Source organism: Pongo pygmaeus, chromosome 19 (genome assembly GCF_028885625.2).
Source record: "Pongo pygmaeus isolate AG05252 chromosome 19, NHGRI_mPonPyg2-v2.0_pri, whole genome shotgun sequence".
In the NCBI taxonomy this organism is placed as follows: Eukaryota; Metazoa; Chordata; class Mammalia; order Primates; family Hominidae; genus Pongo; species Pongo pygmaeus.
Window position 1 is genome coordinate 10,596,841 of NC_072392.2, and position 27,513 is coordinate 10,624,353.

The 27,513-nt window shown below is 48.2% G+C and overlaps 1 protein-coding gene across 1 annotated transcript; it reads right to left on the reverse strand.

Annotated features, from left to right (window-relative positions):
• Positions 1 to 174: 174 nt before the first annotated feature.
• On the reverse strand, positions 175 to 27,506 carry MYH3 (myosin heavy chain 3). Its single transcript, XM_054457207.2, has 39 exons — positions 27,303 to 27,506; positions 24,805 to 24,948; positions 23,873 to 24,029; positions 22,749 to 22,776; positions 21,947 to 22,055; positions 20,611 to 20,703; positions 19,416 to 19,479; positions 19,235 to 19,333; positions 17,979 to 18,082; positions 17,757 to 17,895; positions 16,618 to 16,736; positions 16,385 to 16,534; positions 14,860 to 15,030; positions 14,451 to 14,757; positions 14,274 to 14,344; positions 13,324 to 13,411; positions 13,124 to 13,241; positions 12,601 to 12,724; positions 12,372 to 12,508; positions 12,035 to 12,290; positions 11,602 to 11,844; positions 11,340 to 11,516; positions 11,086 to 11,231; positions 10,915 to 11,005; positions 10,090 to 10,479; positions 9,856 to 9,982; positions 7,386 to 7,504; positions 7,019 to 7,215; positions 6,492 to 6,675; positions 5,670 to 5,835; positions 5,244 to 5,368; positions 4,112 to 4,420; positions 3,454 to 3,657; positions 3,252 to 3,377; positions 1,930 to 2,100; positions 1,734 to 1,838; positions 1,484 to 1,579; positions 1,239 to 1,376; positions 175 to 320 (listed from the first exon to the last, which is right to left on the reverse strand). Exons 1-39 carry the CDS (start codon positions 27,504 to 27,506, stop codon positions 294 to 296), a joined length of 5,823 nt encoding a protein of 1,940 aa, XP_054313182.2. The 3' UTR covers positions 175 to 293.
• Positions 27,507 to 27,513: the final 7 nt, after the last annotated feature.

The following is a 27,513-nucleotide window of genomic DNA, read 5'->3' on the forward strand; positions in this document are numbered from 1 at the left end:
TTTCTTTTTGATTTAAGCCAAAAGCCATCTCTCCCTCCGCACATGCACACACCAATTGAATTTACCGAGCTATCTGCTTACAAGGCTTTCACCTCTGAGCATACAAACCATCAAACTAGGAACCATTTCTGCATGGGGAAGAGGAAAACAAATACAGCAAAGCAGCCCCAGATTGAAACAAAGCAAAGTTTATCGCATGTGAAAAAGAGTCACATGGACATTGAGTATCAATGGTCAGGAACCAAGAAAATATACATTTTGCATATCTTCTGTCCTGCTCCAGAAGGGCTGGCTCACTCTTCACTCTCGTGGACCACCATCTACGAAGAAAGTAGGCACCTGGAGTCAAGTCGGGTGGCAGAGACACATTCCCACCCACCACTTCTGCCGGCTGGCATCAGAGAGTTGCTTGCCTACTTCAGTGGGACACAGGATATTTTTTGGACCTTGGGAAAATGCACGATTGCACACATGAAGTCACCCCATAGCCTGAGAAACTGGCCCTCCGAAAGAGCAAGCCCTGAACGCTGGACAGCCAGCGACCTACTGTCGGATGCTGTGTGTTCAGCGGGCTCTGGAGGGGGCTCCTGCAGCAGCCTTTTGTTACCAGCAGGGGGCGCGTGAAAGAGCTCAGAGGGACCCGCTGGCTCCTTTTCAGGATGGCGGTTTGTTTTGTTTTGTTGGGATACATGTGCAGAACGTGCAGGTTTGTTACACAGGTATACATATGCCATGGTGGTTTGCTGCACCTATCAACCTATCATCTAGGTTTTAAGCCCCACGTGCATTAGCTATTTGTCCTAATGCTCTCCCTCCCCTTGCTGCCTCCACCCCCCCGACAGGCCCTGGTGTGTGATGTTCCCCTCCCTGTGTCCATGTGTTCTCACTGTTCAACTCCCACTTATGAGTGAGAACATGTGGTGTTTGGTTTTCTGTTTCTGTGTTAGTTTGCTGAGAATGATGGCTTCCAGCTTCATCCATGTCCCTGCAAAGGACATGATATCATTCTTTTTTATGGCTGCATAGTATTCCATGGTGTATATGTGCAGGATGGCGGTTTTTATTGTGACTCACAGACCTGGATTCCAGCGAGGGTCCAGTCAGCTAAGTGACTTTAAGCACTTTCTCTTCCTGAGCCTGAGACTCCCCAGCTCTAAAGTAAAGGGTTCTCTGAGGTTCCTTCCAGCTAAGAAGTTTCTACAGTCCCTGGGGGGGCTCTTCCCAGCCCAGCGACTCACCCTGCTGGAGGTGAAGTCTCGAGTCTTAGCACGGAGCTTGTTCACTTGAGATTCTGCGATATCCGCACGTTCCTCGGCCTCCTCCAGCTCATGCTGAGCCTTTCGGAATTTGGTGAGATGAGCATTGGCTTGTTCATCCTAAAACCAAAGAGCCCAGGCAGGTTAGATCAGCACACGCCTCTCTCAGAACTCACCACGGGAAACAGCCCGGTCTGCCTGCAGCAGTCAGCACCTATCTCACTTACAGCCTCCTCCGCCTGCCTCTTGTAGGACTTGACTTTTACTTGCAGTTTATCCACCAGATCCTGCAATCTCAGCACATTCTTCCTGTCCTCTTCACTCTAAGAATGAGAAAGTGGGAATGTTACTGGAGAGGAGGGGGCAGATTTGCACACGGCATGGGCAGCTTTCTGGGCTAAAGTGTTTCTTCCTGTAGTTTGGTAGAGAATCTGCAAGTCACAGAGGACACGATCATGGCGTTTGCTTTCCGCTTACCTGGTACGTCAGCTCCTTGACCCTCCGCTCATACTTCCTCAGGCCCTTAACAGACTCTGTGTTCTTCTTCTGCTCCGCCTCAAGCTCAAACTCCAGCTCTCGGATCTGGGGGAGAGGGTGGGGAAATTAGTCTGGGGCTGGAGCGTGACTGGGAGACTGGAAAGCTCGGCGCAGGCGGAGTTCCTCCTGCACACACCCTGGTCTCCAGTTTCTGGATCTGCTTCTTCCCGCCCTTCAGGGCCAGCTGCTCAGCCTCATCTAGACGGTGCTGCAGGTCCTTCACCGTCTGTTCCAGGTTCTTCTTCATCCGCTCCAGGTGGGCGCTGGTGTCCTGCTCCTTCTTTAGCTCCTCCGCCATCATGGCAGCCTGAAAAGCACATGGGACTCGCTAGGATGCAGAGGAAGCTCCAGTGCCTCGGAACTGTCAAAACCTGGGGACCTCAGAGGACCAGAGACCATGCTAAAGAAAAAGGACAGGACAGACACGGTGGCTCACGCCTGTAATCCCAGCACTTTGGGAGGCCAAGGCGGGTGGATCACCTGAGGTCAGGAGTTCAAGACCAGCCTGCTCAACATGGTGAAACCCCATCTCTACTAAAAATACAAAAAATTAGCTGGGCGTGGTGGCAGGTGCCTGTATTCCCAGCTACTCCGGAGGCTGAGGCAGGAGAGTTGCTTGAACCCAGGAGGAGGAGGTTGCAGTGAGCCGAGATCTCGCCATTGCACTCCAGCCTGGTCAATAAGAGTGAAACTCCATCTCGGGGGTGGGGGAAGAAAGAAAGAAAGAAGAAGGACAACAGGTGAGACTGTGATGAAGCACACTGTGCCACCCTGGAAGAGGGCCAGAGCTACACGCAGTAGATAAAATAACCTAATCAATGAGGCAATGAGAACTTTAGGGACAGGCTGGGAAACAGTTTCTTCCCTTTCTTAAGCTGGCCTCCTTTGAAACCCTCCCCTGCCCCAGGGAAATTCTTTTTTTCATTATCACCAATATATATTTTCAAAGGAGCTTGAGACTTGGAGTAGTCTGACGGGATACCCAGCCTTATAGATTTGGGGATAGTGAGATTAAGGGAAGTGCCACTGGAGAATTAAGGCTGTACAGGGACAGCAAAATCGCTTCAAGGTAAAGTTCTCCCGCCGGGCAGCAGGTGGCGCCATGAGCGCGGTGGGCCGCTGGGAGAAAGCCTCGGAGACCCAGGGAGAAATGTGTGGGATATTGACACCTCAGGTTCTTGTTTTCATATTTGGAATAAGTCAGATGTTGAAGGAAAGACGTGCACACCTCTCCACAGGCAGAACTACTAGGATATAATCCCTTCCTGCCTTTTTTTCTTATGCCCTTCTTCTAAAGTGCAGGAGGGAACAGGGGAGTTTTGAGCGGAGATGGAAGCGCTCGGGGAGCAGAATGTGCACCAGGTGTGGCTGGGGGAGACCGCACCTGTCTAACTATGTGAGGGCTTTAATACAATGCAATCCTGGCAGCCCGAGGGCAGAAGGAAGGAGACGCCTTACGTCCGTGATGGCCTTCTTGGCCTTCTCCTCAGCGTTCCTTGCATCCCTGCTGGCATCTTCTACCTCACTCTGGAGCTGCATGAGGTCTGTCTCCAGCTTCTTCTTGGTGTGGATGAGGCTGGTGTTCTAGGGCAAGAGGAGGGCTGTTAACCAGGTGCATCTGAGGCTGGAACCTCGCCTGTGTTCCTCTCCCTGCCCTCACCTGGGTGTGCAGCAGCTGCACCCTCTCGTTGGAGTCCAGGAGCTCCTGTTCCGCCAGTTTCCGGGCCCTCTCCGTCTGCTCCAGAGTGGCCCGCAGCTCCTCCACCTCGGCCTGCAGCAGGTTGGCTCTGCGCTCCACGATCGCCAGCTGCTCCTTCAGGTCCTCCTGGCCCCGGAGGGCATCATCCAGGTGGAGCTGCGTATCCTAGCCAGAGAAAAAAGAACATTCTATTTGAAGTTGAGGCATTAGTACCACGAGCCTCATCTACATCTCTGAGTTTTTGTTTGTTTTTGTTTTGTTTTGTTTGTTTTGTTTTTGTTTTGAGACAAGGTCTTGTTCTGTCACCCAAGCTGGTGTGCAGTTGCGTGATCTCAGCTCACTGTAATCTCTGCCTCCTGGAAAGCAATCCTCCCATCTCAGCCTCCCAAGTAGCTGAGACCACAGGCTTGTGCCACCATGCCTAGCTAATTTTTAATTTTTTTGTAGAGATAAGGTTTCGCTATATTGCCCAGGCTGGTTTCAAACTCCTGGGCTCAACTGAGTCTCTTGCCTCAGTCTCCCAGAGCGCTGGGACTACAGGCGTGCACCACTGTGCCCAGCCTACATTTCTGAGTGTGTGAGGACGAGAGAGGCTTTTCCCCGATGGGTTCTCTCAAACCTTCAGCTGTCCCTGGACACTCCTGAGGTGTTTGAGGGTCTCTGCCGCCTGGCGGTTGGCGTGGCTCAGCTGGATCTCGATTTCATTCAGGTCCCCCTCCATCTTCTTCTTGAGCCGGATGGCTTCATTCCTGCTCCGCACCTCGGCGTCCAGGGCACTCTGCATGGTTTCCACTGTTCTCTGGTAGTTCCTCTTCAGCTGCTCGATCTCTTCATCCTTCTCGGCGATCTTTCTATCAATTTCTGATTTCACTTGTGTCAATTCAAGCTGGATTCGGAGGATCTTGGCTTCTTCATGCTCAAGAGCAGCCTTTAAGAAACAGAAGTAAATCAAATAGTGTCCGTGATGGGATGGAGCCGGCTCCACTTCCCTGCAAGGTAACAAAGCTTCAGTGGAATAGTCCTAAATCTAATCCTACAATATTCACAATTCACTTTTTAAAAGTTCCAAATTTGGCCGGGCGCAGTGGCTCATGCCTGTAATCCCAGCACTTTGGGAGGCCGAGGCAGGCAGATCACCTGAGGTCAGGAGTTCGAGACCAGCCTGACCAACATAGTGAAACCCTGTATCTACTAAAAATACAAAAATTAGCCAGGTATGGTGGTGCCTGCCTGTAATCCCAGCTACCTGGGAGGCTGAAGCAGGAGAATCACTTGAACCCAGGAGGCAGAGGTTGCAGTGAGCCGAGATTGCACCACTGCACTCCAGCCTGGGCAACAAGAACGAAATTCCGTCTCAAAAAAAAAAAAAAAAAAAGTCCCAGATTTATCTTCAGGGCAGAAATAAAACTATGTTTCATTGCTTTTTGGTTTTGATTATACTATCAACCAATAATAATGTTTAAATCATATTTCTTAGGGGAATAAAGCATTTTCTAGATATTTTTAATTCATCTAATATTTTGTAAAATCTCGTCTTTAGGCCTATTTAATATGACAGTCTTCTCCAATAAATTTAAGATAATTCACAGATATTATTCAGCCTCACAGTTTTGCTGTGTGACAGGAAAGCAGCAGGCATTAGGACTGTGATTTGACAAAGGCAAAAATGAAGACACAGCGCGGAGCAGCTAGCCTCTCGCCGCGGCTCACCATGGCTGCGTCTGCGCCTGCGCCTGCCTCCCAGCACTCACCTCTGCTTCCTCGAGAGCTAGCTGGATATCAGCCTTTTCCAGCTCAATCTGCTTTCTTGATTTCTCCAGTTCATGGATGGTTTTGCCATTTTCAGCAATTTGTTCTGTGAGATCTGCTATCTCCTCTGTAAAGAAGTAAGTTTCAATTGCATATGAGCGCCTCTGCGTGGGTTTCCAGACATGCAAAGCATTGACTCAATGCTTTTTACCTGGTTTATTATAATCCTAAGGTTTCCTGTTTCCTAGAGATAAGATATTGTATAGAGAGAGGCTAAAACGTAACCCGTCAGATGGTGAACACTTTCTGCATGTGCATTAACAGACATTTGTGTAGGAAACTGAGTGATGAAGCCACACCCACGGAAGCATGCTCTCGGGCAATAGAGCATGAAAGGAGGAGGTTTCAGAGGGTTTCGAATAGCTTACGCTCTAAGTTCTTATTTTCCCGTTTCACAGTTTCAAGTTGATCTAAGGCTTCCTCGTAGGCATTTTTCAGTTTGAAGAGCTCAGTGCTCAAGGAGCGGGACTCCTTCAGGGATGCCTCCAGCTCTGCTTGGCTCTCCTCACACTTCGTCTTCCACTCTGCCAACACCTGAAACACCAGACGGAAGGTCTCTCCATTTCTGAGCTCTCCTCTAGGTTTCTAACTAAATACTAAATAACTAAATTAAATGCAGAGTTAGGGCTACGCTTGGCATCACTTGCCTGGCTCCTTGTTATCGATTATTGGGCTAATCAAGATTTTGTTCCATAAATGTACTCAAGGTAATGAGTCAGGAAAAATTGCCATCTTGAAAAAGCAAATAGATCCTTCGAGAAGGAATTAGCTGGGCATAATTGCCCTTTTCCTAATGCAAAAATGGCTCCGTACTTCTGAATATTTAATTAAAGCATTGGTTCTAATCAACTTTATCTGCCATCTTGAAAGAAGGGCTTCCAGAAAGCCTCCTAATAGGACCTCAGCTTAGACAGACCAGAAGTACAGCAAGGAAAAATGCTTAGGGCTGCACGACATTGTAGAAATTGGTTTGTTTCCACGGACGACATTTGAAAGGGACCTCTACCCCCAGCCCATTCCCATTCTGTTTTGCAGATGAGGAAACTACAGCCCGGTGAAGTTCAGGGACTTGCCCAAGGCCACACTGCTGGTGAGGGCAGAGTCAGGCCCGGGATGCATTCACCTCCTTCCACGGCTGCTAGAAATCCCCTACATCATGGCATTCACCCAGCACACCGCGGACCCCACACCTTGTCAAAGTTCCTCTGCTTCTTGTCCAGAGCGGCGGCCAAAGAATTGGCTCTTTCAACATCAACCATCAGATCCTCCACCTCTCCTTGCAGCCTCTGCTTGGTCTTCTCCAGTGAAGCACATTTAGCATTCACTGCCTCAACCTGTTCCTCGGAATCTTGAAGGCGCTGAGCAAGTTTTTTCCTTAAAGAATATGAAAGAGAAGCAGCTGTTATTTAAGTTTCCATCCACTTGAACATCACTATTCATCAAGTTGGAATCACTGATCTATGTGATTCAGATACCCATGTGTTTTTATACGCCCAGGAGAACTTCCTGTCTACTCAAAATCCGGGATCAATAACTTGCCTTGTGTCTAACCAAGATCAAAGTTGTTTGTTTTAATAAAATGTGCTAATGCCAGGTCCCTCTAATGGCCCAGCACCGCATTTAAAGATACATGAGATGGGGAAACGTCTAGTAATAAAAATAAATTCATCGAATTCATTCCCAAGTAGTTCTTCTAAAAGTAAACAGAGCTGCGCACTTGGCCTCCTCCAGCTCCTCTGTGCGCTGGATGGCGTCTGTCTCATATTTGGTCCTCCACTGGGCAACCTCACTGTTGGCCTTGGACAGCGCCCTCTGCAGCTCGGCCTTGGCTTCCTGCTCCTCCTCATACTGTTCCCGCAGCAGGTCACCGTCATGGCGGGAGGACTGCAGGGCGTGCGCCAGGGCGTTCTTGGCCTGCAGAAGTTAAAAAGAGAAGAGCACCTGATATATTTAGTGCCAGGTGCATGATACAATCCAAGTGTGTCCCTTCTATCACCACCTACTGAATAAAGTTGCCTTTTATTTTTCCTCCTGCAGGTGATATTTAAAAATAAGAGCAAAGAAGCTTTCCTTCTATGATGTACCTTGTTCTCTTCCTCCAGCTGCCTCTTGAGCTCTTCTATTTGCTGGGTAAATGCTTGCTTGCTCCTGGAAAGTTGGGATACTATGCTTTCCTTTTCTTCCAGCTGACGACTCAGCTCACCTATGTCCAGAAGGAAATTGTTTCATTTCATTTATTCACTCATTCACTCACCAACTTTCTATTATGTGTAAGGCACTGTGCTAAGATCTGGGGAGAGAGAAAATGATAAGATATGGTTTCTTCTTGAGGGAGAAGGTATATTGTTCATGAAAAGGAAACTGAAAACAGAACTGATAAGGTCTTGTTGTAGGCCAGGTGCAGTGGCTCACACCTGTAATCCCAGCACTTTGGGATGCAGAGGCAGGCGGATCACAAGGTCAGGAGTTTGAGACCAGCCTGGCCAATATGGTGAAACCCCATCTCTACTAAAAATACAAAAATTAGCCGGCGTGGTGGTGCACGCCTGCAGTCCCAGCTACTTGGGAGACTGAGGCAGGAGAATCGCTGGAACCTGGGAGGTGGAGGTTGCAGTGAGCCAAGATCGCGCCACTGCACTCCAGCCTGAGCGACAGAGCGAGACTCCATCTCAAAAACAAAAACAAAAACAAAAACAAAGATATTGTTGTAAACTACTGGAAGGTGGGATTGACATCTGTCAAAAAAAAAAATCCATTGAGAAGAACTGAAAATGTAAATGTTACCAGGAGCACCTAATAACTCCCATCAGACCTCCCCAGTGGCAGGTGTTTCCAGCTGTTTGTTGATTTGTTATCAACAAATATGTAGAGAAATACTTAGAGCTTTATATCTCTAGTTAGACTCTTGGGTGAATAGGGTAAGTTCAACTTTATATGCTTACATAGAGGTAAGAGAAAAACATGGAATGGGACTTTATGACTCCAGACGTGAATCCCCCAACAGGAGTGTAAAAGTGGCCACCATAGGCCGGGTGCAGTGGCTCACGCCTGTAATCCCAGCACTTTGGGAGGCCGAGGCAGGTGGATCACAAGGTCAGGAGTTCGAGACCAGCCTGGCCAACACAGTGAAACCCTGTCTCTACTAAAAATACAAAAATTAGCCGTGTGTGGTGGCATGCATCTGTAGTCCCAGCTACTCGGGAGGCTGAGGCAAGAGAATCGCTTGAACCCGGGAGGCGGAGTTTGCAGTGAGCCGAGATCACGCCATTGCACTCCAGCCTGGGTGACAGAGAGTGAGACTCCGTCTAAAAAAAAAAAAAAAAAAAAAAAGTGGCTCCCAAACTTCTTTTCTTCATTGTCTTGGCTGTGACTGCCAGCCAAGGATGGATTCACCTGTGAGGATGCACCAGGGCTGGGTGAAGCCACATTTTCTAGGCGAAAATTCCATATAACATTCCCTTAAACTTTTTTTTTTTTTTTTGAGACGGAGTTTCATTCTTGTTGCCCAGGCTGGAGTGCAATGGCACAATCTCGGCTCACTGCAACCTCCGCCTCCTGGGTTCAAGTGATTCTCCTGCCTCAGCCTCCCAAGTAGCTGGGATTACAGGCACCCGCTACCACGCCTCGCTAATTTTTGTATTTTTAGTAGAGAAGGGGTTTCACCATGTCAGCCAGGCTGGTCTCGAACTCCTGACCTGAGGTGATCCACCCACCTTGGCCTCCCAAAGTGCTGAGTTGACAGGCGTGAGCTACCACACCCGGCCTCCCTTGTATTTTTATTATACACCAGGATCTTTAAACACTGGCCATGTTTCTCTCTTTATACTCAAAAACTTGGATGCAGACAATGAATATCTGAGTTAATGTGCAGAAAGAAGTAGCAAGGCCCTGGCTCTTAGTTTCTAGTCTCATTTCTGCCCATCAGAGTCTGTTTGATGCAAGTTTATATTAATTTTGAAAGAGTTTGAGATGTATTTTGTTTTGTTTTGGTTTTTTTGAGACGGAGTCTCGCTCTGTCACCCAGGCTGGAGTGCAGTGGCGCAATCTCGGCTCACTGCAAGCTCCGCCTCCCGGGTTCACGCCATTTTCCTGCCTCAGCCTCCCGAGTAGCTGGGACTACACGCACCCATCATCATGCCTGGCTAATTTTTTGTATTTTTAGTAGGGACAGGGTTTCACCGTGTTGGCCAGGATGGTTTTGATCTCCTGACCTCATGATCCACCCGCCTCAGCCTCCCAAAGTGCTGGGATTACAGGCGTGAGCCACCACGCCCAGCCCCTGAGATGATATTTTGATATCTCAGTTTGAATGAGATGATATTTCTCATTGTGGTCTACTTCTCTTTCTCTGTTATTCTTACTGAACTCTCAATGTTCTCTCCCTTCAGGCTATTTCAAATGGCTCTTTCTATGAGTTATTTCAATTTCTTCTCGCCTGAAAAGATGCTTCCCTAGAGATTCTCCCCCAAACACACCCTGCCCTTGGTTTTGGCCAGCTGCGCCCATTGGGTGCCAGGAGGTTTTGGCCCCACGGGTTTTCTGCACGTGGCTCACCAGCCTCGGTCTGCAAACGAGACTTCTGTGTGGTCAGCTCGCTCAGGCTCCTCTGAATTTCCTCATTCTTGCCTCTGGCCTCACTTAACTGATCCTCCAGGGTTCGGCAGATTTTTTCCAGATTTGCCTGAAGGATTCAGAAAGGGGAGCAAAGTCAGTCGGCAAAGTCAGGTTTCAATGACCACGGAATCTGTCTGATGGAAAGCCTTGAGCCGCCCCCACCCCGCGCAGCACCTTAGATTTCGACACACTCTCCATGCTGCTGGAGAGGTCATCAATCTCCAGCTTGAACTCGCTCTTCTCCTTCTCCAGCTTCTGCTTGACCCGCTGCAGGTTGTCAATCTGCTCCCCAAGCTCGGCCACACTATCCGCATGCTTCTTCCTCAGCGTGGCCACCATGGCTTCGTGCTGCAGGGTGGCCTCCTCCAGGTCCCTGCGCAGCTTCAGGAACTCCGCCTCCCGCTTCTTGTTGAGCTCTATCTGCGTGGAGGTGACGCCTCCCGCCTCCTCCAGCCGCTCACTCAGCTCCTCTAGCTCCCGGGCATAGTCGCTGCGCTGTTTCTCTGTCTTCGCGCGGGTCGCCCTCTCCGCCTCTATCTCCTCTTCCAGCTCCTCAATTCGAGCCTGTGGAGGGCAGCCATTCACCCCGTGGGCAGTCGGTTCCCCACGGGGACTCTGATTGTCAAGAACAGGCCTGGTTTCCCTTCCCATTAGACAAACTGAGTCTTAGACTCCCCTCCAATGAATATTGCGAATTTCCTTTCACATGAATTTTTTTCTGCCCCAACATGGTAATTACTCCTGCAGTGACCAAATCTGAACATTTTCCGCTCAACTATATGTTAACTTTTAGTTGTTAACTTAAATACTTTAATTATGGATTTTGTCAGATGTTTTGGGAAAACGGTTCATCATGGCCAGGCCAGCCTAGCAGAAAGGGAACCATGAGGCAGGTGGCCCCACAGTCGTGCCCACTTTCTCTAAATGACTTATAGCAGACAGCACCCAGCTCACTGTAAGTGGCCTCACATGGAAGAGAGAAACGCAGAGGGCTCCTACCTGCAACTCTTTGATTTTCTTCTGAAACTGGAGGCCCAGTGTCTGCTCATCTTCCACTTTGCTTTGAAGTTGACAATATTCAAAATCTTTCCTGTGAAGAGAAATGTAGAATGCATGAAGACAAAATACACAGTAACTTGCAAAATGGAAGCCAGTGGTTGAAGGGCATACTTCTTGAGCCTTTCGTCCAGCTGTTGCTTGTCATTCTCCAGATCTAATATGGACTCTTGAGCAAGCTTCAAGTCTCCTTCCAATTTCCTTTTGTTCCTTTCCAGGTCTACGCGGAGCTTCTTTTCTTGTTCTAGGGAGCTTTCCAGCTGAAAAAGGCACCATTTCCTTTTGGGAACAAATGCTTTGCAAGAGGACCCTTGAGGGCTCTTCCAACCCTGGAGTTCTAGGACTCCCGATGAGCATTATTTACTTACGTCTTCCACTTGCTGTTCCAGTTTGCTCTTGGTTTTGTTCAAAGAATTGACTTTGTCTTCTTCAGCTTGGAGGTCATCCAAGGCCTGCTGGTGGGCCTCTTGGAGGGCCTTCTTCTCTCTGGTTAACTTTGCAATTGTTTCATCTAACCCGGAGAGTTCCTCAGTAAGGTTTTTAACCTAAGAAGAATCCGCAAACAATTATAAGCTTAAAGTTTAGTTTGCAATGACTATATCAAGCTAGACACACCTACAATAAGAATACCTTGTTCTCTGTGGCATGCTTCTCCTTCTCAACCTTGGCCAGGGTCAACTCAAGGTCATCAATGTCTTTCTTGAGCTCTGAACATTCATCCTCTAGTTTCCTCTTCTTGGCTGTCAGCTCAGCATTGATCTCTTCCTCATCTTCAGCTCTCTCTGTCACCTCCTTGATCTTGGCCTCGAGCTGGAATTTGGCTTTGATCAGCTGATCGCATCTTTCCTCAGCATCCAACAAATTTTCGCTTTCCTTAAAAAAAAAAATAATACCTTCGTTGAATGATATAAGGTTTGTGACATTCCAGTATTTTGCTATATATGAAGTTCTTTATGAAGCATTTCAACTAAAAAGCAAAAATCCCCACCAATAACCCAATTTTTCTAAATAAATAATCAAATCTAGAAGAGTTAAAAAAAAAAAAAGGTTGCTAAACACATACAGCTTGTACTTGGAGCTGCAGGTCATTCTTCTCTTGGACAAGAGTCACCAGTTTTTCCTCTAGCTCCTTCCTTTTTGCCTCCGACTTGGCGAGTTCATCTTTGGTTTTCTGGAAGTCTTCCTTCATGGTGGCCATCTCTTTCTCGGTCTCTGCACTCTTGAGGAGGGGCTTGATCTTGAAGAAGAGTTTCATCCAGGGCCAGTGCTTGACGTTCATGAATGAGCGAATGTTGTACTGGATGCAGAAGATGGACTCCCTGAAAACAAGACATTGCTTATTTCTGAGAGAGACTCCCCTTCCCCAAAGAGCTCATGTTTGAACAAAAACCCTGCTGGACCTCCTCTGCACCATCTTCTGGAATTCCACACGCATGAGGAACCCTCTGCACACAGCTTGTGTCCGGGTGATTAGTTTGGCCAGGCGGTCATCCCGCATCTCTTCCAGGGTTCCCAGCAAGCCAGCCTTGAAGAACACCTTATGGGGCAGAAGGGTGACACAAGTCAGTTTCCTGAAGAAGCTGCATCAAGAGGACGAAAGGCAAGCATCTGTCAGGACTGATGCATTACCTTGGTATGTCCAAATTTGTACTGAGTGTGGTCAATATCGATGGATGCCAGAAGCTTTTCACAGGCTTTCTTGCTGTCAATGAATTGTCCCTCAGGGATTGCACTGGCATTCAGCACTCGGTATCTGCATTGTAGACATGGAAATCATCACAGACTGTTGGCAAAAACACAAACCTTGGAGAGCATGCAGTTCAGGCCACTCTTCCTATAGGCAGAAGGCCAAGGTCCCAGGAGATGAGGGAACTAGCTCGGAGTCACACTGCTAGAGAGCAGTCTAGAATCTAGATCTCTTGACTCTTCGGCCAGAGCTTTTCCTGCCATTTTATATATCAGATAAATTCCAGAGAAAAACATGGAAGAAACAAATATATATAACTTGGCCAAATGGTAGGTTGTTCAGTTTACATGGAGGTCCATAACTGTTCTTTTGAAATGGGTCTTTTCATTACCAATATTTCTCCCTCTCAAATTCCAGTGTTCGTACATCTCATCCCCAAGCATATAGAACATGTTTATTACACACCTTTGTTTAAAATCCCCATAGAGAATCCTGTTTGGGAACCCTTTCCTGCAGATGCGGATGCCCTCCAGGACACCATTACACCGCAGCTGGTGCAGGACAAGGCTGTGTTCCATAGCCCCTGGGAACAGAAGCGAGATATCAGACTTACACAGAATTTCTTAAAAACTGAGCACCACCTAGCAAGCCAGCAGGTGTCTCACCTGGAGTTTTGGTTTCATTGGGAATTATACAACGCACAAAGTGAGGGTGAGTAGTTCTTAAATTTGACATCAGCTTGTTCAGGTTTTCCTAAGAGAAAAAAAAATGACATTTGCCAGCCTACTGTAGGTTTTTATGAAGACAGAGATCCATTGTAATGAAAATAAGGTCTATGTTTAAAATTTATCATAAGTCCTTTAGAACTCATGATAACTTAGATTTAACTCTGTCTTTTTTTTGTTTTTGAGACAGAGTCTCGCTCTGTTGCCCATGCTGGAGTTCAGTGGCTCGATCTCGGCTCACTGCAACCTCCACCTCCTGTGTTCAAGCAATTCTCCTGCCTCAGCCTCCTGAGTAGCTGGGACTACAGGCACGTACCACCAAGCCCGGCTAATTTTTTGTATTTTTAATGGAGACGGGGTTTCACCGTGTTAGCCAGGATGGTCTTGATCTTCTGACCTTGTGATCTGCCCGCCTCGGCCTCCCAAAGTGCTGGGATTACAGGAGTGAGCCACTGTGCCCGGCCTAACTCAGGCTTTTAATGGTCCTATGGCTGGAGGTGTAGGCTGGTAACTGATACAATTGTCTTTTGTCTCCCAGTGAGCCAGAGGCTTGCCAAGTACAAAATGCTTTCTGAAATCAACTCAGGTGATGGATCCACTGGGAGCGTGAGGTCTATTGCTGGTGTCCTTTAGGAAAATTGGAGAGTTTGTGCTGGAAACTCAGACCAGCCAACTCAGCTATCTTTGGTATAAGATAATAGTGATATTCTCATCCCACATTGGTTAGACTGTATTTATTATATTTTATCATCTGTCACTTCACCTCAGTAAGTGACAGTAATCAGATTAAGACAACACTACTACTCTCAAATCAAGTTTAGAATCTCAACATTGCTCATTTTGATATGACTTAAACCAATCATAAGCAAATAAACTTGTATTTTTCTTACCCTGAAAAGGGCAGAGACAGTTTGGAAGGAAGAACCCTTCTTCTTGGCAACTTTCTTCTTTCCACTGTCAGCTGAAAGCAATAAAGGAGGGCACGTGCTGTAGGTGCATCTAAAAGGTTTTTTGTTACTGTGGAACAAATGGAGGGAAATCACATGAACACAAAACACTCCTCTTACCATCCGCCGTGGCAAACGTGGCATAGAGGTGTGCCAGGAGCCTGTTGGAGGACTTCTGGTACAGCCCGACCACGGTCTCATTCAGAGGGTCCTTGTTCTTCTCCAGCCAACCTGAGACACTGTAGTCCACGGTGCCCGCATAGTGGATCAATGAGAAGTGGGCCTCAGCCCTGCCTTTGACCACCTTGGGCTTCTGGAAGTTGTTGGACTTTCCAAGATGCTGGTCATACAGCTTGTTCTTGAAGGAGGTGTCTGTTGCCTTGGGGAACATGCACTCCTCTTCCAGGATGGAGAAGATGCCCATAGGCTGGATTGAAGGCAAGGCAAAGTGCAGAGAGGTAAATATGAGCTGCAGTGACGAGCAGAAGAGTCTATGAGAAGAGCTTACAGTGGGGATGGAACTGGATACCTTCTCAATGAGCTCGATGCAGGCAGCCAGGTCCATCCCGAAGTCGATGAATGTCCACTCGATGCCTTCCTTCTTGTACTCCTCCTGCTCCAACACGAACATGTGGTGGTTGAAAAACTGTTGCAGTTTCTCGTTGGTGAAGTTGATGCACAGCTGCTCCAGGCTGTTATACTAACAACAAAATATAATGTTCATGAGAAAAGTTAGACTTCTTTCAAAATCAAAGACCATCAACATTCCTCCTCATTGCCCCAGGTTCTTGTCAAACACATTAATACTTTCAAATACAGTCACAATCTTCAAGGCCTGCCTCAGACCACATCTCCTCCTTGGAGTCTTCTGTAAACTTCCAATTAAAAGGTGTTTCTCCCTCTCCTGAGTTCCCAAGGTCTGGGCATCTCTTGTGTACTTTATTTTGTAGTTACTCTTCAATGTGCCATATAGACTTCTATTTCTTCTCTACTAGACTACAAGCTCATCTGTTTTTTTCACCTGTATGTCTTGTACCTGGGAAACCTAAATATACACTTTGATGAGTGGCTATGCACTTTTTTTTTTTTTTTTTTTGAGACGGAGTCTTGCTCTGTCACCAGGCTGGAGTGCAGTGGCACCATCTTGGCTCACTGCAACCTCTGCCTCCCAGGTTCAAATGATTCTCCTGCCTCAGCCTCCAGAGTGGCTGGAACTACAGGCACACGCCACCACCCCCATCTAATTTTTGTATTTTTAATAGAGACAGGGTTTCACCATGTTGGCCAGGATGGTCTTGATCTCTTGACCTTGCAATCTGCCTGCCTCAGCCTCCCAAAGTACTGGGATTACAGGCATGAGCCACCATGCCCAGCCGCGGCTATGCACGGTCTAACACAGAACCAGTGGGATATTTATAGAAAATAGTGCGTGATTAACTTATCAAATTCTCTGTATCTCTTTTATGGCAGTCCCTAAATCAGTGATTGCATTTTTTTTTTCTTTTATCCATTTGAAAATGTCCTTTAAAATTCCACTTGATAGACATCTTCTCCTCTTTTAAAATAATACAAACCCAGCCAGGTGCAGTGGCTCATGCCTGTAATCCCAACACTTTTGGAGGCCGAGGCGGATGGATCACTTGAGGTCAGGAGTTCAAGACCAGCCTAGCCAACATGGTGAAACCCCATCTCTTACTAAAAATACAAAAATTAGCCAGCCATGGTGGCACACGCCTATAATCCCAGCTACTCAGGAGGCTGAGGCAGGAGGTTCACTTGAACTCAGGAAGTGGAGGTTGCAGTGAGCAGAGGTGGTGCCACTGCACTCTGGCCTGAGTGACAGGGTGAAACTCAGTCTCAAAAAAAAAAAAAAAAAACAACAACCCTAATACAAACCCTTCTGATAAGTACCGCTCCTCTATTCCATCCACTCTCCGTCTAGTTTCTTACAGGAAACTAAGACAGCCGCCACCTTGCTATCTTCCCTTTAGGATCATGAAACCAATTTCCCTCATATGAAGCCATATGAAAATATGAATATAAGTAACACAAACCTCAAAGATTTCAAAGCCTGCGATGTCCAAAACACCAATGAAGTGTTGTCTTGGAAGCTTCGTATCCAGTTGCTGGTTAATGCGAGTGACCATCCACAAGAACAACTTTTCATAAACTGATTTTGAAAGAGCATTCACAGCATGGTGAACCTATCAGGGGAAAGATCAGCTAGTGGGTATAAAGGCAGTGGCCAGCAGGGTCCTGCACCCTTTCCTGGCCTCGAAGCAGTTACCTGATCCACAGTTTGACCTTTGGTAACGTACTCATTCCCAACTTTCACTCTAGGAAAGCACAAAGCTTTCAGGAGGTCCGAAGAGTTCAGTCCCATCAGATAGGCTGTTTTGTCAGCCACTGGCAAGAAAACAAGGACAGTGCTTAGAAAAGTAGAAGAGCTGCTTTGAAAATCATCCAGAAGTTTCAAAGGTTGGCTAAGTTCATCTTGGTACGTTGTGCATTCCCTGTGGCTAAACTGCATGTACATGGCCAGTGGAAGCTAAGTCACTCAGAGAATATAACAGACTTTAAGAAAAGGCAGGGCTGGGTCTCAGAAAGCCCTGGTCATCCCTCACTGCATCTGAAACAAGACTATTCGAGTGATTCAACAAAAGCGAGTGGTAACAATAGCTATGGGCATCTGAGGCCCAGAAAGGGTCATTCACTTCTCCGGATGGAAGGATTAATCGCTTCCATCCATTTTGTTTTGTTTTGTTTTGTTTTTGAGACAGTCTCACTGTGTTGCCCAGGCTGGAGTGCAGTGGCGCGATCTCAGTGCACTGCAACCTCTGCCTCCTGGGTTCAAGAAACTCTCGTGCCAGCAGGGCACAGTGGCTCACACCCATAATCCCAGCACTTTGGGATGCCAAGGCAGGCAAATCATTTGAAGTCAGGAGTTTGAGTCTGGCCAACATGGTGAAACCCCGTCTCTACTAAAAATACAAAAAAGTTAGCCAGGCGCGGTGGTGTGTGCCTGTAATCCCAGCTACTCGGGAGGCTGAGGCAGGAGAATCGCTTGAACCCAGGCGGCAGAGGTTGCAGTGAGCCGAGATCATGCCACTGCACTCTAGCCTGGGCGGCAGAGCAAAACTCTGTCTGACTCTCGTGCCTCAGCCTCCTGAGTAGCTGGGATTACAGGCGTGCTCCAGCATGCCCAGCTAATTTTTTTTAGTAGATATGGGGTTTCACCATGTTGGCCATGCTGGTCTCGAACTCCCGACCTCAGGTGATCTGGCCCCCTCAGCCTCCCAAAGTGCTGGGATTACAGGTGTGAGCCACTGTGCCTGGCTGGATTAATTGCTTTCAAAAGCAGCACCAAGTGACCTCAGCGGATCAGCCACCCGCTCTGGTTTGTGGCCTGTCACACTGATTTTGTACCTTCTGTGCCATCTGGCTCAGCCTGCTCCTCTCGCTGCTTCTGCTTGAACTTCATGTTCCCATAGTGCATCACGGCTCCCGTCAGCTTGTAGAGCCCAGATTTCTCTTCTGGGGTGAAGCCCAGGATGTCAATGGCGCTCTGGCATGGAAAGGGCAGCACATCAGTCAGTTGGCCCCGGTGATGGAAGAGGAACACCCACCCCTTCTGTTGGTTCCACTTACATCTGTAGCCAGCAGCTCCTCCGCATCATCTATGCTGGCCACCAGGATCTCCCCCTGGCTAATGAACGGGTAGTCGTAAGGGTTGGTCGTAATAAGCAGCAGCTCTGAAATGACAAATAGTTCCAGGAGGTCATGCAGATGCAAAGAAAAAACCCACCCAGTGGACTTGAGCTCCTGCACCCTGGGCTGGAACTTTTACCGCTGGATCCTAAATTGAACTTAGAATTAAAAATCTTTTAGACAGCTCCATAATACTCAGGCTGTCATGGAAAATATAGTCCAGGCAAGACTTTTCAGTCTCCCACACAATGGAGATGAAGGACCCTAGAGAGAACCTTTAAATTCCCTTGCCTTGCACGCTAATGGTGCATATCAGTGTCGGCTGGGAGAAGTTAATAGGGAAAACCAGCTGAGCGTGGGTCAGGACAAGAGCCAACCCAGGTGGTTTGGTATAATCATAGCCTTTTCTAAAATCTGTTGAAAAGCTGCAGCCTGTTGCCAAGCTGGAGACCAGAAGGCTGAGCAAATACAGCCAAAGAGCAAAGAGACCTCTGTGTGCATGGAGACCTCTGTGAGGGGCAGACAAGGGGCAGCGTGCAGTGCCTGCTTGGGCTTGATTATTGTGTTTGCTTTGGCGTCGCATTTGGCCATAGGTTGTTTCTGTGCCAGAACACAAGGGGGCGCCAAAGGACAGTTAGGTGTTCAGTTGCTCAGAAGGTTTTTATAAACCAGAGCTGGTCTGGAGTGGTCTAATCTTGTTGCCCTCTATTTGATTAGGTTTTTCAAATTGGCATGTCACTGCCCAGATAGTCACATCCCATTTCTAAAATAAACTTTTCCTGGCAAGGTGCAGTGGCTCACGCCTATAATCCCAGAACTTTGGGAGGCCAAGTCGGGCAAATTGCTTGAGCCCAGGAGTTCAAGACCAGCCTGAGCAACATGGTGAAAACTCATCTCTACAAAAAACACAAAAAGTAGCCGGGTATGGGGGCATGTGCCTGTAGTTGCAGCCACTCAGGAGGCTGAGGCTGGAGTATTGCTTGAATCCGGCAAGGTCAAGATTGCAAGTGAGCTGTGATCGTGCCACTGCGCTCCAGCCTGGGCATCAGAGTGAGACCCCATCTCAAAATAAATAAATAAAATAAAATAAACTTTCCCTGTTGACTGTAGAGTCACTATACGTAGATACAACTCTCCTCGGTCTAGTGATCAGAGTCAAACTGCCTAAAGGCCAGCCCCACTGGTGACTTCCTCACCTATGAGCTCAGGCTTCTTGTTAGAAAGAATCTGGTAGAAGATGTGGTAGCTTCTTTCAGCCTTCAGCTGGAAAGTGACTCTTGATTTTTCCAGCAGATCTGGAACACAAACACAGGACTCTCTTTCAAACTGTTCCCAGTTAACTCTGAGATGCCATCGAATCCCCATGGATCTACTTACAAGTTTCAATATCTGCAGAGGCCAGCTTCCCAGTGGTTCCAAAATGGATTCGGATGAACTTGCCCTGTATGGGGCGGGATTCAGGGGGAGACCAGATTCTACCATGGACCAATAGTTCCTATTCATCTCATGGGTAATGTGAATAGGAGCCTATTCCCCCTAAAATTTTTGTTTTGTTTTGTTATGTTATGTTTTTGAGATGGAATCTCACTCCGTCGTCAGGCTGGAGTGCAGTGGCGCGATCTCGGCTCACTGCAACCTCTGCCTCTCGGGTTCAAGTGATTCTCCTGCCTCAGCCTCCCGAGTAGCTGGGACTACAGGCATGTGCCACCACGCCTGGCTAATTTTTGTATTTTTAGTAGAGACGGGGTTTCACCATGTTGGCCAGGATGGTCTCGATCTCTTGACCTCGTGATCCACCCGCCTCGGCCTCCCAAAGTGCTGGGATTACAGGCGTGAGCCACCACGCCCAGCACCCCCTACAGTTTGAAATTAGAGATGTCCTTCCTCTTCTCCCTTCTTCTTCTTCTTCCAGTTTGGGGTTTCTCCTTATTTCCTTTTGTTTATCCCTTTTATTCTATGCTCCTCCCCCACCTCAACATATCTAGTCAACAAAGCAACTAGAGTGATTGTTTCAAGGTGTAAATCAAACCATATCACTCCCTGGCTTATAGAATCCTTCAGTAGCTTCCTGTTACACTTCGAAAGGAATCCAAACTCCTTCTCATGGCATATGGCTCCCACATGAGCAGGTCTCTGTCTCTGTACCACCTCATCTCATGGAACTGGCCCCCCTGCCCTCCTCCCTACACCCACACAGACCCTCTGTAGGTGCCCTGACTGCACCAGGCCCTTCCCCACGTCAGGGACTGCCCTTGCCCTTCCTTCATCCCCCCTCCTTCCTGTCATTTCAAATTGGGCTCCTTCTCATGCTGCAGCTCTCAGCTCCGGTGCCAGCCCCGCAGAGAGACCTTCCCTACCCACCCTGCGTAAAGCAAGCCTGGCTCCCAGTTCCTCTCTTACATACGCTGTTCATTGAACTTGGCCTGAATTTATCTTTATGTGAAATGGTCTCCTTGGGTTGTTTTGTTTTTCTTCATCTGTCACCTCTGGTCTCTACACTCTTTGAGGACAGGGCTCTTGCCTATTTTCTGAAGCACAAAGCAAATTCCATCTTAACCAAACTCAGACTCACAAAACGGGAGGAGTTGTCATTCCTCACAGTCTTGGCATTCCCGAAGGCCTCCAGCAGGGGATTGGCACTGATGATTTGATCTTCCAGAGTCCCCTAATGTAAGAAATTGAGGGAAGAAGAGGAAACTTTTTTTTTTGAGACGGAGTTACACTCTTGTTGACCAGGCTGCAGTGCAATGGCACGATCTTGGCTCACTGCAATCTCTGCCTTCCGGGTTTAAGCAATTTTCCTGTCTCAGCCTCCCAAGTAGCTGGGACTCCAGGCATGCGCTACCATGCCTGGCTAATTTTGTATTTTTATTAGTGATGGGGTTTCTCCATGTTGGTCAGGCTGGTCTCGAACTCCTGACCTCAGGTGACCCGCCTGCCTCGGCCTCCCAAAGTGCTGGGATTACAGGCGTAAGCCACTACGCTCAGCCTGAGGAAACATATGTATCTATATTTTTTCTGAACGGAGTTTCACTCTTGTTGCCCAGGCTGGAGTGCAATGGCACAATCTTGGCTCACCACAACCTCCGCCTCCCGGGTTCAAGTGATTCTCCTGCCTCAGCCTCCCGAGTACCTGGGACTACAGGCATTGTGCTACCATGCCCGGCTAATTTTGTATTTTTAGTAGAGACGGGGTTTCGCCATGTTGGTCAGGCTGTTCTTGAACTCCCTCCCTACCTCAGGTGATCCACCCGCCTCGGCCTCCCAAAGCGCTGGGATTGCAGGCGTGAGCCACCGAGCCCAGCCTGAGGAAACATGTTTTTAAGCCACAAAATGACCGTAAAAAATGCTCACCCACTCTGTGACTCTGGCTTGCCCTGATAAAGCCCCACCCTCCTTGACTTTCCAATCCAAGGACCAACCAAATCAGCAGCACGTCTTACTCAAAACACTTTTGCCATTTTGTTATATTTGGCGCTACAGTTGGGGATCTCTTGACTGAACATTCCTTTAACACTTCAATCCCTTGATTCTCCAGTCAGTTGTCCGTATTCATTTCATGCTGCTATAATACATTTGTTTCAAAAGCCCAGGATATGCTGTGAGTCACTCACATTGGTATATGTGATTCTGCCATAAAAGAACAAGCTCTCTGAGCCGTCTGCAGATTGACCTTTAACGTTTAGCCCTAGAGCCTTGTCTTCTAAGAAATCCCGGGATCTAGTCCTACAAGACCAACTCGACACTGCGTTGTCTAAGGTGACTGGCTGTCCTTCAAGATAGTAAATCCTAGCCTGTTCTCCATTCTCTGAAGAGGGGGGAATGTGAGGACATTTGGCCCCCTCATTCTGAGGTTAAGACCACGGTTAAAAGTGGAAGCAAAGCAAGCCTTCCTCTCCCATCTATACCTTCATTTTGGAGTCCTTCTTCTTGGCCAGGTCCCCAGTAGCTGCAATTGTTGCAAAGTACTGGATGACCCGTTTGGTGTTCACAGTCTTTCCTGCCCCGGATTCTCCGCTGTGCAGAGTGATCAAAAGAGAGAGAAAGAAACAAGTCTGTTAGTATAAACAGGCTTTCCAGGATGTCCTACTGAGGCCTGGGCATGGTCTGAGCCACCTCTGACACACACCCACCACACTAATGTGATAGACCACTTGAGAAGGCAGAGGCCCAGGGCACAGGTGCTACAGCCACTTGCTCAGTTGACCCAAGGATGGGTAATTCCATTTTTCTGAGGCCTTATGTAGACCTTCCTCCCCATCCCCAAATCGATCTTTTAATTTTATTTTTATTTTTTTCTTTCTTTCTTTCTTTTTTTTTTTTTTTATTTTGAGATGGAGTCTCGCTCTGTCACCCAGGCTGGAGTGCAGTGGCGCTATCTCGGCTCACTGCAAGCTCTGGCTCCTGGGTTCACGCCATTCTCCTGCCTCAGCCTCCTGAGTAGCTGTGACTACAGGTGCCCGCCACCACACCCGGCTAATTTTTTTGTATATTTTTAGTAGAGACGGTGTTTCACCGTGTTAGCCAGGATGGTCTTGATCTCCTGACCTCGTGATCCACCCGTCTCGGCCTCCCAAAGTGCTGGGATTACAGGCGTGAGCCACCGTGCCCAGCCTGGTCTTTTTATTATAGACTGTGCTCCAAACACTTTCTAATGAACAGAATAGAGTCAGTGGAGCTATGAAACCACTCTATGCCATGGGTACTTACGTGATCAGAATGGACTGGTTTTCACGATCTGCCAGAGGAAAAAATAAAATAGAGTTGATGGCAATAGAAAAAGAGCTTCCCGATTCTACCCAACTCTCAAGTAGCCAGCACAATTCCTCTTCCTTTACATTTTTTGTTTAGACTTTAGGTGGGAATCTGAAGAGCCTCCATCTGCTTTTTATTTTATTTTATTTTTAATTGACAAACAATATTTGTATATATTTATAGGGTACAACGTGATGATTTGATATATGTTTATATGGCAGAATGATTAAATCAAGCTAATTAACAAATCTGTCACCTCACATACTTATTTTTTTGTGGAGAAAACATTTAAAACATACTATTTTAGCCATTTTGAAATATACAATGCATTATTACTTATCGGAGTCACCATTCTGTGGGACAGATCACCAGTACTGATTTCTCCTGTCCAGCTGTACCCTTGGGTCAATATCAAAAACCTCCTTGAGACTGAGACTCAGAGAGGTCAAGTCTCTACTCAGAATCAGCCAGTGGCAGCCGGGTGTGGTGGCTCATGCCTGTAATCCCAGCACTTTGGGAGGCTGAGGCAGGCAGATCACGAGGTCAGGAGTTTGAGACCAACCTGGCCAACATAGTGACCCCCGTCTCTATTAAAAATATAAAAAATAGCTGGACATGGTGGTGCATACCTGTAGTCCCAGCTACTCAGGAGGCTGAGGCAGGAGAATTGCTTGAACCCAGGAGGCGGAGGTTGTGGTGAGCCGAGATCACACCACTGCACTCCAGCCTAGTCAACATAGCAAGACTCCATCTCAAAAAAAAAAAACAACCAGCCAGTGGCTTCTCATCGTTCTTGTTGTATTAGGCTGAACTATATAAAATGATCAGTCTTTGGTTTTGACCCATGAAAACATCCATATCCGTTTTGCATGTTCTAACTTGCATTAAATCCAAACTCGTCACCTTGGCATGTGAGACCCTACATGATATGGCCCCTTTCTGCCTCTTTTGACTCCTTCTTCCTCCTTTCCATGTGCTATAAACACCAGATGTGGTCCGGCCTGGGACTAAGGGGCAGCTGCCGCTCGCCTCATGCAGTGCCTTCTCCAGCACCCCATGCTTCCTCCTGGGAGACTCACCAGTCAGCATGAACTGATAGGCATTGTCAGAGATGGAGAAGATGTGGGGCGGGGCCTCCTGGCGCTTTTTGCCTCGGTAGCCCTCCACCACCTCGGGGTTGTACACCGGCAGCCACTTGTAGGGGTTGACGGTGACACAGAAGAGGCCCGAGTAGGTCTGTGGGAGGAAAAACATATATGTGTGTATATGTATGTATGTGCATATGGAAAACCCCTTGCCTTTATTATTATTATTATTATTGTTATTTTATTTATTTTTATTTATTTATTTTTTTGAGACGTAGTCTCGCTCTGTCACCAGGCTGGAGTGCAGTGGCTCAATCTTGGCTCACTGCAACCTCCACTTCCCGAGTTCAAGTGATTCTCCTGCCTCAGCCCCCCGAGTAGCTGGTACTACAGGTACACGCCATCACACCTGGCTAATTTTTGTATTTTAGTAGAGACAGGGCTTCACCATGTTGGCCAGAATGGTCTCGACCTCTTGACCTCATGACCCACCCGCCTTACCCTCCCAAAGTGCTGGGATTATAGGCGTAAGCCACCATGCCCGGCCGCCTTTATTATTATCTCATGTTTCTTTGGGATAAACTTATAAAGGGGGGAAGCTATCATTCCTATTTATAGTGAGGCACTGAGACTCAAAAAGGGGAGTAGCGACCCTCCCACAGTTGGTAAGTCACAGAGCCCCGTGACCAAGCCTGGCCCCAGCTTCCCTGCTCTCCGGCTCCTGGTCCTCCTTCCCACCTTCCTTCTTCCTGCCGCATCCACCTCTTGCTTTCTTGCCTTCTTTCTCCTCCCTCTTTGTCTTTTGTTCATCAGCTAGGCAAGCACTCATCTTCCAGAATCCCACGGCCCACACACATACCTCTGCCTCCCTCCCCCGCCCGCATATCTAATGCCCCAGGGAAACGACGGCGAAAGCCCTCGCTGACATAGATCATCCAGGATGTGTAACGGTCCTTCAGGTTGTATAGCACGGCTGGCTCATTCAGGTGCGTCAGCATAGCCATGTCTTCGATCCTGTCGAACTTGGGGGGGTTCATGGCATACACCTCCTCTGGTTTGACCACCAGGGTCTAAAAAGGAAGAGGCACAGTGCTTCACTAAGATTGTCTGCACGTCTTTTTTTTTTTTTTTTTTTGAGACGGAGTCTTGCTTTGTCGCCCAGGCTGGAGTGCAGTGGCGCAATCTCGGCTTACTGCAAGCTCCGCCTCCCGGGTTCACACCACTCTCCTGCCTCAGCCTCCCAAGTAGCTGGGACTACAGGCACCTGCCACCACGCCCAGCTAATTTTTTGTATTTTTAGTAGAGACGGGATTTCACTGTGTTAGCCAGGATGGTCTCGATCTCCTGACCTCGTGATCTGCCCACCTCGGCCTCCCAAAGTGCTGGGATTACAGGCGTGAGCCACTACGCCCGGCCTGTCTGCACGTCTTGTCTGCTGCCCCCACCAAGAGACCAAGAGACTCGAGCTGAGATGGAAGGGCCGAACCCTAGAACAAGCCCAGCTCACAGTGAAAGGAGGAAAGGCTATGGGGCGGCTTGTGGTGGTGCTGATGGAATGGGGTTTGTTTCTGTTACTCAGGGTGGCTTTTTCCTCCCCAGTGGGCCTGAGGTGAGAGACGGATGTCAGAAATGAGAAAAGAGGATCTGTGTGGGTGGATATGGGTGATGGTGGCTGGGAACGGGGCCAGCAGGAACCTTTCAGCTCAGTCAGTAACACTGCCTGGACCAAAATCCAGCTCCAGCAGCTGACTCCAGCAGCTGGCTCTTTCCTGTCTACTGAGAGAAAATGACACGTATGTCCCCTGCAGTCGTGAGGCAGGGACCGAAGAGAATGAGGGAGGGGCATTGGATTGCCAGGCTGGTGCCCACAGACTGCCAAGATTCTGAGCTCTCTGAAAGCAGCTGTCCAGCCCCCGGCCCACCTCTTCCCCCTTCACCACCCAGCCCCAGCATGCTTAGGAAAGGGCCCCTCAGCTGCCCTCCCCACCCCTTTCCTGCCCTTTCTGGGGTCAGAGTGTTATAAGCCAGGCAAAAGGCACCATGAGGCAGAGCAGTGGTTCCGAGCACCTGCACTTCTCTCAGCAGGAGAAACCCCCACAACCTCGGGAAGCTGGAGGACCTCAGGCACAGGGGGTGGGGAACTTGTCTTCCCCTCCCCTGCCATGTCCTCACCTCCTTTTTCTCTGTAACCTCCTCTGAAATGGTCAGTTTTCCTGGTTCTGTCTCTGGGCAGTGTGGATGGGAAACCCGCCTTTTCCCTGCCTTCAAGCAGGGATTCATTCAAACCATCCCGGCCAATGGGCCCTGGTTGTCTATGATGGTTTCTTAGGTTCGTCTTAGATTATCATTCACTGTATCTAGCTTCCTCCTTCCCTAACGTGTTAGGAGCCCATTCTTAGCTCCTTATCTGAAATACACAGACAGCCACCTTCTCGGAGCTCCAATGCTTGGTAGCACTGAAGGGCGGTTCTGTTTTTTTTTTTGTTTGTTTGTTGAGACCAAGTCTTGCTCTGTCGCCCAGGCTGGAGTGCAGTGGCGCGATCTAGGCTCACTGCAAGCTCCGCCTCCCGGGTTCACGTGCAGGGCGGTTTTTAATGCCTTTTTTCCTTTATGCCCAACCCAATGATACTATTTCCTTTACTTGTCTCTTTTCTTTTCTTTTCTTTTCTTTCTTTCTTTCTTTCTTTCTTTCTTTCTTTCTTTCTTTCTTTCTTTCTTTCTTTCTTTCTTTCTTTCTTTCTTTCTTTCCTTCCTTCCTTCTTTCCCTCCCTCCCTCCATCCCTCTTTCTCTCTTTCTTTCTTTCTTCTTCCCTTTTTTTTGCTTGTTACTTTTCTTGGGACATTTCCAGATCCTCCTGATCTGGACTTTAGAAACTAGTGAGGTCCAGAATTCCTCGCAGCATCCCCACAATGGCTTGGGCCAGAATGTAGTGGGCTGCAGTGCTCATCCCCTTCATGATACAAGGAGGCTGCTATTTCACTGAGCTTGTGGTCCCCTAGGATCCCTAACACATTTTCCTTACTTCCTTGGTTAGATGGCCATGGCTAGAAGAATTTGGGACAAATCTAGGCTACCAAAGGAGAGTGTTCTGAAACAGCACTCATTCGTGTTGAACTCCCAACTCCACACCCTTGGGACATGTGGAGCTGGGCCCCTCTGGCCTACAGTGAACATGGACAAAAATACCTGAAAACTAATTGTTTTAATCAGCCACAGCCAGATTCTGTTCCCACCCTGGAACCTGAGGCCAGTATTCACTCTGCTTTCTCTGAGGACACCTGGGAAGCCCCAGGCTACATGGTATGCGGCATTCCAGTGCTGGAGCCACATCTGGAAGTGGCTGGGGTTGGGCAGATGCATACCCCAGGCAAGCACAAGGACCAGGTGGAGGGCCAGCAGCCTGTGGAGGGTACAGAGTCTTACCCTGTTGTCCTCGGTTTCCACGGTGACCTTCCCATCCTGAGAACTCTTGATTTTCCCCTTGGCATATTCTTCCTTTGAGTCCACCACAAAGCAATACGTCTTGGCATCAAAGGGCTGGTTCTGAGCCTCGATCCGCTCCTTTTCTGACTTCCGGAGGAAAGGAGCGGCTATGCCAAACACTTCCATTTCAGTGTCACTACTCATGGTGTCA

What these genes read in the sequence shown, in the direction of transcription:
- MYH3 (XM_054457207.2), bottom strand. Translation starts at nt 27,506, where the DNA reads ATGAGTAGTGACACTGAAATGGAAGTGTTTGGCATAGCCGCTCCTTTC. An exon ending in TGGAAACCGAGGACAACAGG is followed by an intron (nt 24,949 to 27,302) that starts GTAAGACTCTGT and finishes CTTCCTTTTTAG; the next exon opens with ACCCTGGTGGTCAAACCAGA. An exon ending in TATGGGGATTTTAAACAAAG is followed by an intron (nt 12,725 to 13,123) that starts GTGTGTAATAAA and finishes TCTACAATGCAG; the next exon opens with ATACCGAGTGCTGAATGCCA.